The sequence below is a fragment of the Hemitrygon akajei genome, chromosome 3, assembly GCF_048418815.1.
Source record: "Hemitrygon akajei chromosome 3, sHemAka1.3, whole genome shotgun sequence".
Lineage (NCBI taxonomy): Eukaryota > Metazoa > Chordata > Chondrichthyes > Myliobatiformes > Dasyatidae > Hemitrygon > Hemitrygon akajei.
In genome coordinates this window covers 142,011,948-142,028,075 of record NC_133126.1, presented here as the reverse complement: position 1 = coordinate 142,028,075, position 16,128 = coordinate 142,011,948, and the positions used below count along the sequence as shown (strand labels likewise).

The following is a 16,128-nucleotide window of genomic DNA, read 5'->3' as shown; positions in this document are numbered from 1 at the left end:
AGGTACACAGCAGATGCCATCTCATTGGCTCTTAACTCAACCCTGGAACATCTGGACAGCAATGATACATACATTGGGCTGCTCTTTATCAACTGTAGCTCAGCATTCAATACATTCATCCTCTCAAGCTAATGAATAAGCTTCAAAACTTTGGCCTTAATACCTCCTTGTGCAACTGGAATCTCGATTTCCTCACTTGCAGACCCCAGTCAATTCAGATTGGCAACATCTCCTCCATGATCTCCATCAGCACAATTGCGCCATAAGGCTATGTGCTTTGCCCCCTGCTCTACTCACTTCACACTTACGACTGTTGCTAAGCACAGCTTCAATGCCATATTCAAGTTTTCTGATGATACCACTGCTGTAGGCCAAATCAAAAGTGGTGATGAATCAATGTGTAGTAGGGAAACTAAAAATCTGGCTGAGTGGTGACATAACAGCAACCTCTTAGTCAATGTAGCAAGACCAAGGAGCTGATTATTGACTTCAGGAGGAAACTAGATGTCCATTAGCCAATCTTCATTGGAGAGTCACAAAAGGAAAGGCTCAGCAAATTTAAATTATAGAGTCATAGAGAAGTACAGCACAGAAACAAGCCTTTTGGCCCATCTAATCCATGTCAAAACAATTTAAACTGCCTACTCCCATCGACCTGCACTGGGGCCATAGCCCTCCATACCCCTAATATTGAAGTACCTATCCAAACTTCTCTTAAATGTTGAAAACAGGCTCTTATGCAGCACTTGTGCTGGATGCTCATTCCATACTCTCATGACACTAAGTGCAGAAATTTAAACTTCTCACCTTTCATCTATGACCTCTGGTTGGAGAGCCATCCAGCCTCAGTAGAAAAAGCCTGCTTGCATTTACCCAATCTATACTCATAATTTTGTATACCTCTATCAAATCTTCTACATTCTGAAGAACACAGTGAGATACTATTCAATCTTTCCTTAATACTCAAGTCCTCCAGACTTGGCAACATCCTTTAAATTTTCTTTAAACTTTCAATCTTGTTTACATCTTTCCTGTAGGTAGGTAACCAAGACTGCACACAATACTTCATTTTCTTATACAACTTTAACAAATTCCTTAGTGTTTAGGGTCCAGCAGATAAGTGCAATTACAAAAAAGAACAGCAGCACCCCTACTTTCTTAGCAGTTTGTGAAGTTTCGGCATGATATCTAAAGCTTTGACAAACTTCTACACCTGTTGTGGAGAGTATATTAACCTACTGTATCACAGACTAGTATGAAAACACCAATCCCCTTGAATAGAAACTCCTACAAAATAATTGATATCACAGGTAAAGCCTTCCCTACCATTGTGCTCATCAGTATGAAATGTGGTTGCAAAAAAGCATTATCCATCCTCAAGAACCTTGATCACCCAGGACATGCGCTCTTCTTACTGCTGCTATCAGGAAGGTGGTGCAAGAGCCTTAGGACTCACACCAGCAGGTTCAGGAAAAGTTATTACCCCTCAGTCTTCAGGTTCTTGAACCAACTTTACTTGCCCTATCATTTGAAATGTTCCCACAACCTATGGACTCACTTTCAATGAATCTTCAAGTCATGTTCTCAATGCTATTGCTTATTTACTTATTATTATTTCTTTCTTTTCTATATTTGTGCAGTTTGTTTTTTGCACACCGGTTGAATGTACAAGTTGGTGCATTCTTTTGTTTATTCTATTATGGTTTTATTGAGTATGCCTGCAAGAAAATGAATCTTGGGGTTACTTATGGTGACATATGTACTTTGATAATATATTTACTTTGTATTTTGAATATTTACTGAACTGATAGCAGGCATAAATTCTTCAACTCAAAACGTAGCAAGATTTTTGGATAGAAATTGTTCTATAAATGTGTTTGTGAGCCACCATTTAAGAAAGTACTTAAGTCGACTAAATTCTTCTCAGCCTTTCAGCTGGGTACAGGTATTGATTATAACTGATGTTTCAATGACAAACTCTGGCATCTTCATGAAGAGATTTCATCGAAACGTTGGTTATAAATGATGCTTGTACCCGGCTGGAAGCCTGAGAAAAGTTTATTTGTCATATACGCTGGGAAAGCACTAGATCCTTTTTCAAAATAAGTATTGGGAGTTTAGAAATGAAAATTGCTATCTTTGTTTGCTTCTATCTGCATTCTAGTAAGGTCCGCTGGAAATTTTGTGTGGAGTCCACATCCACCTTCTATTACTCACATAATATAAATAAAATCAACATTCCACTTGCAATTTGTTCAGCCAGTGGAATTCATATTGAACTGCTCACTCTCAGGAAGCAAGTAATGAGCTTTCATTTTAAATGTTGAAATGCCAACCACCTTACAGATCTGTATTAAAGGGCAATATTTTTAAGTAATTAGATGTGTTGACATATAATTCATAGATGTTTCTCAAAAACTTATTCTGTGCCTCTTACACCGACATGATTCACAAGTGTCTCTTTTTGTTTTAAGTTGACAGAACAGGAAGTGGAGACCATCTTGGACAAGGCTATGGTTCTGTTCCGATTCATGCAGGAGAAGGATGTGTTTGAAAGATATTATAAGCAACATTTAGCTAGAAGGCTCCTTACTAACAAAAGTGTATCTGATGACTCTGAGAAAAATATGATCTCAAAACTTAAGGTGAAGAATTAAGTTGTCTAACATGAGTTGTGGTTACATTATATTAATTCTGTTCTCCCCTGAGAAATATTCATTCTGCATGAAAATGAAGTATGATTTTTACTCCAGATCACAGCATCTGCAGTCTCTTGTCTCCAAAATCCATTTGCCTAGTTATCACCCAGTCTACTCTCTTTCAACGGGTGGGGGGGGGGGGGGGGGGGGTGAATGAAAAGTATGGTCAATAGTGGTATCAAATGACATTTAGTCTTTAATGATGACAGCATCTCCCAAATCTGTATCCTATGCCACAGTGGAAGGCCAGAAAAATTGTGCATGTGAAGGCCAGCTTCTGTGAGTTCCCCACCTGAGTTGCATGCCACCCTGAATACAAAATTTATCACTGTCGTTTCATTGATAAGGTCTGAATCTTGGAATTCCTCGGCCAACAGCACTGTAGGGAATATCTTCATAACCAATTAAGAATGCTTAGTGAATATTGGCCAAGCCAGCTTGCATCTAAAATGAGTTGATAAAAATGCCTTCTCCATTGACAAATCATCTCCCAAGTTTTACGTAATGTGTTTAGAAAATGCCGTATGAAAAGGGAAAATAGATTAATGCATGCAAGAATCATGTAGTAATTAAAATATTTGGCTAACGAGCAAAACATCCATAACATTTGAGGGAATATTTAAAATGATATATTGCCCAATTGGAAAAGTGTTCCTTTGCTTTTGAAAGCAGAGACCTGGTTTCCTTTCATAAAATTTGTATTGAAAACTTAATTTAAATCGTGTTTTTTCCTTCAGACGGAGTGTGGCTGCCAGTTCACATCCAAGCTGGAGGGAATGTTCCGAGACATGAGTATCTCAAATACAACGATGGATGAATTCCCGGCAGCATTTACAAACTACAGGGGTGAGGAGGTGTTTTAATTAAATACTTGGTGAAGTTGGGAGAATGTGAGCTGTTCCAATTAATTTAAAAGTTTCAAATTTGGATTTGTTATCCTTTAGCTGTTGAACCCTTGTTTTGTAATGTAGGATTAATAGAAATTATATTGTAAGTGCAACTTATTTTTGAATTTTATTATCTTAGTCGACCTTTCTCACTGGTACCTTACCAAACTCTTTTCTTTTCAAGAATATAATTATCATTACGCATGGTTTCTGCATTAATGATTTCCCTAACAGTTTAAATGTCTGTAATGACGTACAGATTAGCTTCAGAATTATATTTTGTTTTATTAATGTAATAATTATATTTTGCATGTAGAAACATGTAACAATTTTCTTGGTCTTTTTTATACTTCAGGTTTCTCTAGGAGGTGTTGACTTGACCGTAAGAGTTCTCACCACAGGTTATTGGCCAACTCAGTCTGCCACACCAAAATGTAACATCCCCCCCAGCACCACGACATGCATTTGAAGTTTTTAGAAGGTAAAGCTTTACCATGGAGCATAAAACAGTACAGAGCAAGAAACGTGTGCTCAGTCCATGATATCTGTGACCACCATGCCAGTCTAACTAAACTCATCTGCCTATACAAGGTTCATATCCCCCTCTGTTCCCTACCTGTCCAAATGCCAACTTATTGTATCATCTTCCACCATGTCACCTGGCAGTGTGTTCCAGCTGCATAATACACTGTCTCAGCCCTCTAGTATTTGATATTTCACGCCAGGGAGCAAAAGAAACTTAACTGTCTACACTATCTGTTCTGCTCTTAATTGTATGTACTTCTGTCAGGTTGCCCCTCAACTTTCAACGCTCCTGAGAAACAATCCAAGTTCATCCACCCTCTTCTTGTAGAGAACACTATCCAAGCCAGGTCACACCCTGGTGAACCTCTTTTGCATCCTCTCCTAAGTCTCTGCATCCTTTATTCAACTGAATTTTTAGACACTTAAAGAGAGCATTTTTTTGTTCTAAGGTATGATGGCCTTTGTTGTGCTTTTAATATTGAAGTAACATGAGATTTTATGGTTATCAGTTCTAAGGTCAAAATTAAAAGTTAGGTAAATCAAATAATTACCTGGTTATGGAGCATTCTTGTGATTTTTCAAAAATTATTACCATGGTTTAGAATGTAGAATTACAAAATTTAACTTAGTGTTTTGTAACAGAATTGTGGCCTGATGTGTTTTGTTAATTTCATTCAATTGTATTTATAAAATTACTTGATTCTGAATATAGTATATATAAGCCTTACTCCAATATAATTTTGTTCTTAAGATAAATAAGACAGTGGAAATGGTCAGAAGAAAATATTCAGTAACAGATCTACTTTGAGTCAAAATTGATAAAGCTTAAAATTTCCAAAAAATTAGTAAAATCACTTTAGTTCATTTGGATCATAAATTCATTTTAGTTAAGTTTAGAAGTGCATTTAGAAGACTTCTGGAACTTAGTGCTAAGCAAGCTTTCCCATAAATTTGCTATCAGTTTTCTGAGTGATCTGGCAATTGCAGCTTAAATTCTCAGCATTCCTAATGTATCAACATTTTGGATTGATGAAGATGTTTCATTTCAACTCAAAAATTGAAATCTTCTGAAGAAATATTTGCAGCCATCAAAACAAGATAGAAAGCCTACATTGTTAAGCAAGTGTTAAGTTAATAGTCATACGACAGTACAGTGCAGTGCCTATTTAGCGATAGTTTGCCACAAACAGACTAAGTTTTTTAGTGACCTCTGCTGTATTGTTTCAATTCTTGAATGCAACCATACAGAAGTGTTTTTAAAATTTTTGTCTTTATTTATTTCAACCTATAGCTTCTCGGGGTTTTTAAACTGCTGATTATTTTTTGCTTTCACCATAGATTCTATTTGGCAAAGCACAGTGGTCGACAGCTCACGCTTCAACATCACATGGGTTCGGCAGATTTAAATGCTACTTTCTATGGACCTGTGAAAAAGGCAAGTGCTTCTTATTGATAAAGCATTCTCTACCAGTAACAAGACCATACATAATTTCAGTAAATGAAGGAAATAGCGGCTACTGACTTTTCATTGTGTAAACTTTCTGAGAAATTGGAAGCAAGAATGCATATATTGCTAGGGTCTTGTTTTTGTATTTGCAATTCAGTCATTTAATTTAGATTGAACTCTGAAAACTGAGTGTACAGAAAACCCTATAGAATTTAATTTGTATCTCACTAGAACCCACAAGAGATGACCCGTATTAGTTTTAATAATGAATAGTAAGCCAACTTGAAGTGTGTATAGTATCTTGAGACAGATGGATTCATAGTAAACAGAAAAATTTAAATAATTGGTAAATGATAAAAAATCAGGAGGAACTGTTCAGAGTTTCCAATGACTCAATTTTTCTGAGATGTGCCAAAGCAATAGCAATGGCTAGTTAAAGGCAACAAAAAAAACTATAAGTATAAAATATATTGGCAAAATGTAAAGCTGATCCTGATGTCAGTCATGTAAAATTAGGAGTAAAAGCTACAAAAGTGAGGCACATTAAGAAGAAAGTTACAAGGGATAACAAAACAAAATATATTATAGTTGTGGAAGGAAAATGAATGTCCAAGGTCAACGTGGACCCACTGAAAACTTTCTTGCCATTTTCCATTGGAAGAATAGTGACCCAATGAAATAACACTGAATCGAGGATGGAAACTTAACCTGATTAATATAACAAGAATAACAGCAGTGGAGAATTTGGCACAAATGCCTAAAACGTTTAGAGACTGGAATTAATTCTACTTAGTTTTGAAGGAAGTAGGTAAGTCCATTGTATATGCATGGTCCATAATCTTTTAGGGTTCTGATTCAAAAATGGTTCCTGTACTTCACTTTTATAGAGAATTGGGGAATTAAAGACCAGGTAACCTAGCATATGTTGCCCGGGGTTTATAATTAGTAGTAGACAAAACCTAAGAGCAAGATCATCAATATCTAGTCTGGTGTTTTGGCTTTCTCCGCAATCTATCATTTTCTGAGGAAAAATGCCTAATTTATGTTTGAATATATTTTCTGACTAGCTTCAACAGCTTTTGGTCTTGAGAAAATTGAACAGGTACATCACTCTCTCAGAGAAATTTCTCCTTATTTCATTCTTTAATATTCTTTGACTGGTATTAGATTCTCCAAACCATCAGGAGCATCCTTCCTATATCTACTGTTGAAAATGAGCTGTACAAACTGTTTGTTGTATGTTGAATTCCTTGGCAACAGCATATCAGAGGATCTGTCTTAGCACCAGTGCATATAGTATTTGTCATCGCAAGGAAGGCACAGCCACGTCTCTACTTCCATGGAAGTTGCGTAGATTCCGCTTGTCACCGAAAGCTTTGACTAAAGGCTGATTTATACTTGTGCGTACAGGCTACGCCATAGCGAGCATGCATTGGTGTGCGCCAAAACGCTAGTTGGCGGTGGGGTTTCTATGCCACTGTGTTGAGTTTCTTCGTGAGAGACATGGACGAGGAAATGTATTTCAAACACTTTTGCATGTCAGCAGGTAGATTTGATGATTTGGTTCATCTATTTCATATTGGTGTACACACAGCCTACAAATATGGCATAGAAGAAGCAACGGAAAATGCGTAGGAGGAAATGCGATGCTACCAAGCAGGCCAATCACAGTTGTTGTGGTCTGCGTCACCACGACACGTGAGTAACTTTTCTGGAGAGGTGCACGTCACCCTACTGCGTAGGGTACAGCATAGGGTACGTGACACCTATGGTGTAGTTGTGACGCACAAGTATAAATCAGCTTAACTTTTATGATGCACAGTGGAGAGTGTCCTAACTGGTGGTATCATGGCCTGGTATGGAAACACCAGTGCCCAGGAACTGAAAAGGCTACAGAAAGTATGGATACAGCCTGGTCTATTGCAGCAACCACCCCCACCACCCCCCCCCCCCCCCCGACGTTGAGTACACTTTCATGGAACACTGCCATAAGAAAACAGCATCCATCATCAAAGATCTCCCCTACTGCCCAGTCCATGTCCTCTTCTCACTACTGTCATCGGATACGAGGTACAGAAGACTTGGATCCCACACAACCAGGTTCAGGAGCAGTTATTACTCCACAACCATCGTGCTCCTGTACAGGCATGGATAATTTTCTTCACTACTTTGATTCTACGATCTACACTCACTTTCAAGGACTCTTTATCATTCATGTTCTCAGTATTATTTTATTTGCACAGTTTGTCTTTTACACATTGTTTTCATCTAGTTTTTTTTTGTAAAATTCTATTGTATTTCCTTTTTTCATGTAAATGCTTGCAAGAAAATCTATCTCGTAGTGTGTGTGTATGTATATAATACTTTGAAATTTTGAACTTTAACTCTGGACTCTCACAATTTGCAGGTATGTTGTCAGTTAGGATGCCACTTAAGTGCTGGTCCCAGCGCAGTTCTTCTAATAAGTTAACACCAAGGGGCTCCCTGCCACCCCCCAGGTCTCATCACATATAAAGCACCAGTAGTGTTATACTGTTTACTTTTTAACCTATGCCGTAAATGTACCTTATGTTGATTGTCACTCTTCTGGAATATATCTGATTACGTGTTAATTTATTTGTGATATTACTTTCTGTTGCCTGTGAGTTATATGTACTTTGGTCCAGAGGAATGTTCTTTCTTTTCGTGGTATACATGCATATGGTTGAATGACATTAAACTTGAACTTGGAATTTAAAGCTATTGACCCTCTCCACCTCGGTTCTCCTGATGAGGACTGGCTTACAGACCTCCTACTTCTTCCTCTTGTAGTTAATAATCATCTCTTTGGTTTTGCTGATGTTGAGTATGAGGTTGTTGTGGCACCACTCAATCAGATTTTCAGTCTCCCTCCTACATGCAACCTGCATGATTTCATTTGGTCTGGTTATGGTTCAGTTGACCTGCAATGTTTCACAACATGAACAAGCATACTCATCTATAATTGCAGAATTATTGTAATAAATTTCTCTAGTTTATGGACTTTTGCTGTGATCCTCTAAAGCCCCATACAGTTAATTGTATTTAATCCATATTTCAAACAGCAGAGGTCTGAAAATAGAACCTTGTGGAACACCACTGATCGCTGACCTCCAGCCAGAAAATGATCAGTTGACCATTGCCTTCTGCCTTCAACAGGCAAGGAACTTCTGAACCCAACAGCCAAATCACCATGTATCCCATGCATCTTAATCTTGTGGATGAGCCTACCATGAGAGACCTTGTCAGGGCCTTATTAAAATCCATGTCAACAAGATCCACTGCCTTACTTTCATGATCACATTCATAATTTCTTTGAGGAACTTAGTCAGCTTAGTTTTGCCCAATACAAAGCCATGCTGTCCCTACTCAGACCAAGCTTTGGCAACTACTTATAAATGCTATCCCTAAGAATCCTCCCTGATGACTTACCCATCTTTAAGGTGAACTTCACTAGTCTAGAATTTCCAGGATTATCTCTCTTTTCGTTCTTGAACAAAGGAATTCGCCTGTAGCTAGAGGTCTTAGAGGACACTCTAACCTGGGATATATCCTGTTAGACCCTGGAGATCATTGGGGCAAGTATTTTCTCTGAAGTGGGTCATCATATGGAACAAGCTGACACAGGAGGTGATCATGGAAGGTATATTTTCAACATTCAAAAGAAAACATTTGGGCAGGTTTACAGGAAAAGTTAAGAGGGTTAAATGCAGACAGTCTCTGTGGAGATTAGCTTAGATAGGTATCTCAGTCGGTATGGGTGAGCTGGGCTGAAGGGCCTGTTCCTCTGAAATTTTTAAACTGGCTTCAAAATTGGCTGAGTGGTGATTTCTGAGACCGAGGACAAGGATATTGAGCAGAAACAGAAATAGCTAGTGCTATGTGGTGGCATTGCAAGTAACTTCACCTGAAGTGGTAGAGACATTGTTAACAATGAGGCAAGTCTCTGGACCTGAAAGATGTAAGTAATCTTTAAGTAGTAAGAAACTCAAGTTATAAAGGTCCAAAAACGGGAAATAGGAGTAGTGGAGAGCAGGTAAAGGAATTTTTTTTTTAAATGCTTCTTGACAGTCATTCTATATTATGAAACTTTCTGGCACAACAATTTAGCATGTGTGTTTTGATCTTGAAAGGAGCGCAACAGATTTAACAAAATGTATTAGAATTCCTAGGGATTTAATAGTGTAATTTATTTTCATCTGTTTTAAGTTCTAATTGGATGATCTTAAATTTGCCTACATCAAAATCCATTTGCCAAAGCTTGGCTTTTCAAGCTTTCCTGAGAAATTAATAGATTCAAATATTCATGACTTTTTTTTTTAAAGAGTAGAGGGCAAGAAATTATTTTTGCTGGTTGTGGAGGCAAGCATTGGGCAACTGTAAAGGATGGTAGAAGTTTGAAATGTTCAGCACTCTTTGTGTGGCCTTCTACCATGGCAACACAAGTGCAGACTGAGCACCTGCTTTGCTGCGCATCTGTGCTCTCTCCACAATGGCTATCTTGAGGATATATCATCAGCCCTCCCCACAGCATCCTGCCTGTCCTTAAGCACTTCCACTGCCAAGCTGAGGCCAAACACAAGCTGCAGAAACAGCGTCTCATGTTCTACTCAGGCATTCTCCAACTCAATGGCATAAACATTGAATTCTCCAATTTCAGATAATCCACATCTGTTCCTTTTTCTCTTCATCAACTGACCATCCCTTTGCCTCCATAGATGCTGTTTGATCTGCTGAGTTCCTCCAGCAAGTTATTTTTCTTGTTGTAATATTACACCTGACTTTCAAAGAATGCAATGAATTTGTTTTTACTGATTTGGAATATTAAAGAGCATTGTTTTACATAATTTACATTTAAAATCAAATACTGAACTGGAGCTTCATTTTAATGAGAAAGATGTTGAAGTTCAAAGCCCAATTTTATGCCACTTGTAAGTGTTCAATGTTTCATTATCCTAGAATAACCTGCTATTTGCTGACAGTTTTGCATCATTATGTTTCTCACAAAGGCTTCACTTTTTACCCCCAAACAGGAAGATGGCTCAGAGGTTGGAGTAGGTGGAGCTCAAGTAACTGGTTCAAATACCAGAAAGCACATATTACAAGTATCCACCTTCCAGATGACTATATTAATGTTATTCAACAACAGAGAAAAATATACATTTGAGGTGAGACTGGGATATGATATAATGTGCAAATTAAAGCATATTATATTAGACAGAATAAATTCTTGCTGTAGATGAGCTAATGTAGATGAAGTTTTCATAGCAAGATACTTGAATAATAACTAATAGCTGTTCATCTCTTGCTGTGTGCTTCAGATTATTGCTATGTTTGCTTTTTAAAAAGTGTTTCAGTAAAGGCTGATTATACTGTACGTTATGAATGTTTATTGTTATGAAACCAGTAACTGGTTTCACTTACCAGCAAAGATAGATATGTCAGTTGAAGTCCAATGGTACTATTTTCAAAAGTTTTATTAATAAAGGGGCACAAAAATTAAGGTTAATACAAACATTCAGATAACATGCGTCAATACTCAATCTAAAACGCAGGTACATTAATAATCACTCAGAAATAAGCTCTTTCGTTGTCTAGGGTATAATACTGAGTCCAATTGGAAATATAAAGAGTCACTCTGAAGTCTGCAGGCTTTTCCCTTTTGGTTTCACGTGTTGGAGAGAGAGAGAGAGATTGTTAGGAAAAGAGAACACTTGCCGTTGTCTTTATGAATCAAATCCTCAGCCTCAGAGGATTTGGCTTCCCTGGTGTTAAATAAAAGCGGTTTTCCGTTGGTTCTAGCCACAAACTCCGCATTCGGAATTTAACGCACGTGGCTTCCTTCAAAATGGCTTCCCGTTCCCACGGGAAGCGGTATCGTGCTTCTCGGTGTCTCCTTGGTGCGTCTGAGGGTCGTCCTCTTTCAGACCCTTCTTTATACTGTCTCACGGGATCTCAGGTGTCAATCAGGTTGCAGGTGATGCAATCTCTCTCTCAACCAGCCCACTTTGCCCGAGGGCTTTACAATGTCCCTGCGAGTTGGCACGTCTGCAGTTCCCAGGTGTCTCCTGAGAACAATGCCACAGTCGCCAGCTTTTGTCCCAGTGGAATGCGGTATCCAGCACGTCGCTGTCTTTCCATTTCCTGTGTCCATTCGGCATGTCTCTCTCTCTCTCTTGCTCTCTCTCGGGTCATTGACCCCCCTTTCACTAGGGCTCTTGCAATTCTCACAAAGGAGGGGGCTGGTATCATAACATTATCAACAGAAAAAGATTTGCCAGGCTGGTATGTGAAACAGACAGAATGAGTGTCTAGGCTGTTAGACATGAAGCAAAATTGGTCGAAATTGCTTTTGTAGAAAAATACTGTTAAGTATTTTTTATATAATAACTGCTTTTACGTAACTCTTGAACAAAAGGGTTAACTACACTCACTTGCCCATCATGGAGCTGTTCCCACAACCAATGATCTCACTTCAAGGACTCTATCTTTTTATTTCATGATCTCATTATTTATTGCTATTTATTTATATTTGCACTTGTGCAGTTTGTTATCTTCTGCACTCTAGTTGACCTTTGTTGATCCTGTTATAGTTAATATTCTACAGATTTGCTGAGTATGCCCACAGTAAAATGAATCTCAAGATTGTAGGGTTATATATGGTGACAAATACAGAACCTATCAAAAGTATTCACCCCCTTTGCGGAAGTTTATTGTTTTATAACATTAAATCACAGTGGATTTAATTTGATCAACAGAAAAAGACTCTTTCGTGTCAAAATGAAAACAGATCTCTATGAAGTGATCTAAATTAATAACAAATATAAAACACAAAATAATTGCATAAATATTCATGCTCTTTATATGACATATCAAATCATCACTGGTGTAGCCAATTGGTTTTAGAAGTCACATAATTGGTTAAATGGAGATCTGCTTTTGGAGACCTGTTTGCAGTCAAGGTGTTTCAATTGATTGTAGTAAAAATATATCTATCTGGAAGGTCCAACTGCTACTGGCATAAACTACACCTTGAAGACAAAAGAACAGTCCAAGCAACTCCACAAAAAGGTTATTGAAAAGCACATGTCAGGAAGTGGATACAAGAAAATTTCCAAGTCACTGAATATTCCTTGGAGTACAGTAAAATCAATCATCAAGAAATAAAACAATATGCACAACTGTAGATCTGCCTAGGGCAGGCCGTTCTCAAAAACTGAGTGACCATGCAAGAAGGGAACTAGTGAGGGAGGCCACCAAGAGACCTATGACAACTCTAGAGGAGTTAAAGGCTTCATTGGCTGAGATGGCAGAGACTGTGCATACAGCAACTGTAGCCCAAGCGCTTCACCAGTCTCAGCTTTATGGGAGAGTGGCAAAGAGAAAGCAACTATTGGAAAATAACTCACATTAAATCTTGGCTAGAGTTTGCCAGAAGGTATGTAGGAGACCGAAGTCAGCTGGAAGAAGGTTCAATGGCCTAATGAAACCAAATTGAGCTTTTTGGTCAGCAGACTAAACGCGATGTTGAGCGTAAGCCAAACATCACACATCATCAAAGACACACCATCCCTACCGTGAAACGTGGTGGTTGCACCATGTTACGGGGATGCTTCATTGCAGTGGGCCTTGAAAGGCTTGTAAAAGTAGAGGGTAAAATGAATGCCGCGAAATCCTGGAGCAGTCTGCGAGAGAACTGTGACTTGGGAGAAAACTTGTTTTCCAACAAGACAATAACCCCAAGCATAAAGCCAACAAAGTTAATGTCCTGGAGTGGCCAAGTCAGAGTCCAGACCGGAATTCAATTGAAAATTTGATGCTGGACTTGAAAAGGGTTGTTCACTCACAATCCCCATGCAATCTGACAGAGCTTGAGCAGTTTTGTAAAGAAGAATGGGGAAAAGTTGCTTGTGTCCAGATGTGCAAAGTTGATAGAGACCTTTCCACACAGACTCAAAGCTATAATTGCTGCCAAAGGTACATCTACTAAATACTGACATGAAGGGGGTGAGTAATTTGCAAACCATTATCTTGTGTTTAATATCTCTAATAAATTTAGATCAGTTTGTAGATTATTTTCATTTTGCCACAAGAGTCTTTTTCTGTTGATCAGTGTCCAAAAAAAGTCAAATTAAATCTTCTGTGATTCAATGTTGTAAAACAATAGAACATGAAAACTTCGAAGGGGGGGTTGAGTACTTTTTATAGGCACTGTATGTACTTGGATAATAAATTTTACTTTGAAATTTGGTATCAGTACTTGTAACCTGCAATAAAATAAATATAGTTTTGGAAACTGCTTACAACGCTGTTAAAAATTAGATGTCATTCTAAGAAACTACGGAGTTAGATTAAAAAATAAGTGAAATGTCAAGGAAGAACAAATAGGATGAGCTAGAGCTGATTAAGGGCAAATGTGGTGGTAGAACTTTTAAATGAGAATGTGTTAGAAACTGTAAAAGGTAAAAGCCATATCGACTGGTATCTGCTGTCCCAACAAATTAAGGCAGGTGCTGCTGTTTCTCTTATTATTGGTAACTCTTCATGATTGTTGTTTTATTTCTTCACATATTCCACTATTTTTACTATGCAATGCTATCACTTTTGTCATTATTTGTTCTTGCCTTCAAGCTACTATGCTTTCATTCTTTTCTGTCATTCTTTTCAACTTTCTACTCTATGCTACTCTACCTTGGTGCTTGTTTAAAGCCTTTTATCTCTCTAAATATTAGAGATATTAGTTTTTCCTCTTTGCTAAGGTGCTCATTTCCAGCACCTTCTGTGTTTGGGTTTTATCAATTACAATTCTTCCAAGCTGTCCAAAAATTTCTTCATGGGAGTGTTGAATTTCTGTCTTTTTTTAACTGAATTACAAGGTACAAGCAGAATCACAAAGATAGTTGGGAGGTGGTTGAGGTACTTCATCTCACTTCAGTTTTGTATTCTCTTTTACACTTGTTCTTTATTCACTTAAACTTTATGGCCATGGGTCAAGAATCAAAATAGCCTAAGTACTCAGTGATTTTTCTGAGAGTAATAACATGTAGATTGAAAGATCTGAGCATTTAATAATGAAGTCCAATTGTTAATATATTTTTAAAGTATAATTTTATTTCCAGGAAATCCAACAGGAAACAGATATTCCTGAAAGAGAATTGGTCAGAGCTCTTCAGTCATTAGCATGTGGCAAACCTACGCAACGTGTCCTTAGCAAAGAACCCAAATCGAAGGAAATTGAGCCTGGTCATGTATTTATAGTGAATGATCAGTTCACATCAAAATTACACAGAGTTAAAATCCAAACAGGTTTGTTGTCTTAAATTTGTTGGTAATTTTTTATACTTGTAATTAATTAGTGTGCAAATGCTATTATTGATGACTTATTTTGGAGAGCCAATTTGAGTCCTTGTCCTCTGATTAGTTTTTCTGTAGTTAGATTTGGATTTATTTATCACAAGTATATTGAAACACGATGAAATGTTTCATTTGTGTTAACATCCAACACTCCCAAGAATGTGCTGAGGCAGCCCGCAAGTGTCACCACACACTCTCGTGCCCATGTAGCGTGCCCACAGTGCTCAGCAGAACAACCAAGAACACAGCAAAACAGAACATGCCAAGCAACAAAAGTGAAACAAGCCCCATTCCTCACTCCCAGGCACATACATAGTCCTCTAACCCCAGGATAGGTCCATCTTTGGCCTCCAGCAAAGTCGTAGATTCAGAGGTCCTCTTCAGTGTCAGTTCATTTCTCACGCATATTCAATTACTGCAGGAAAATTATCGGAATTGTGGCTGGGTGGAGGGCTTGTATTTTATCTTAATTCCACATTCATACACTTGCTAATTGTACTGCAATATACTGTACAATTGTGCCTGCAATCATGTTTAATTAGAGTTAATGTGTGGGGGGAAACATTGCAGAACAATTTCAAATAAAACAGGAGCACATCTCCTTTATTTTTAAGATTAGGCAGACATTCTACTGGCATCTGAAGGATAAATTGAGCAGCTCCAAACCTGAGGAATGTGTACAAACTCCAAAGCTTCTATACATTCCAGTTTATTCAGTCTATAATCACAAATGGTTCTGGGAGAATGTAACCAACAAAAATATAAGTCACTTGATAAACAAGGTTTAGGAGCTGACCACCTTTTCTGCATGCTATGTTGCGGATCACTGGAAAATGCATTACAAATATACTGCCTCTGAGATTCATGCTGTCATGATTAAATGCACCTTTTGGTTAGAAGGTGCATTAAATTGTTAATTTGCTTTCAAATGAATTCTGTGGTCTTTTTGCGAGAATCTGATTTTTGCTGATACTTGATGCAATGCTGACAAAATGGGTGGAATAGATTTCAGTCCAGAAGAGATGGGAGCAGATTTAGGCCATTCAGACCATATTTTCTCAACCCCACTTTGCACTAATTTAATTTAACTACGTGTGTGTATATTTATATATGTCTAATATGTGTATATTTACTGTAATTCAAGTTTTTCTATTATTATGCATTACATTGCATGGCTGTCACAAAGGCAACAAATTTC

The 16,128-nt window shown here is 37.8% G+C and overlaps 1 protein-coding gene across 1 annotated transcript in view; it reads left to right on the top strand.

Annotated features, from left to right (window-relative positions):
* Window positions 1-16,128, top strand: part of LOC140725472 (cullin-3-like) — a 91,289-nt gene that overhangs the window by 69,745 nt on the left and 5,416 nt on the right. Inside the window, 8 exon segments of the mRNA XM_073040969.1 lie at window positions 2,475-2,645; window positions 3,437-3,520; window positions 3,522-3,545; window positions 3,942-4,028; window positions 4,030-4,067; window positions 5,450-5,546; window positions 10,610-10,744; window positions 14,696-14,882. Of these exon segments, the coding sequence (XP_072897070.1) occupies window positions 2,475-2,645; window positions 3,437-3,520; window positions 3,522-3,545; window positions 3,942-4,028; window positions 4,030-4,067; window positions 5,450-5,546; window positions 10,610-10,744; window positions 14,696-14,882 (823 nt within the window).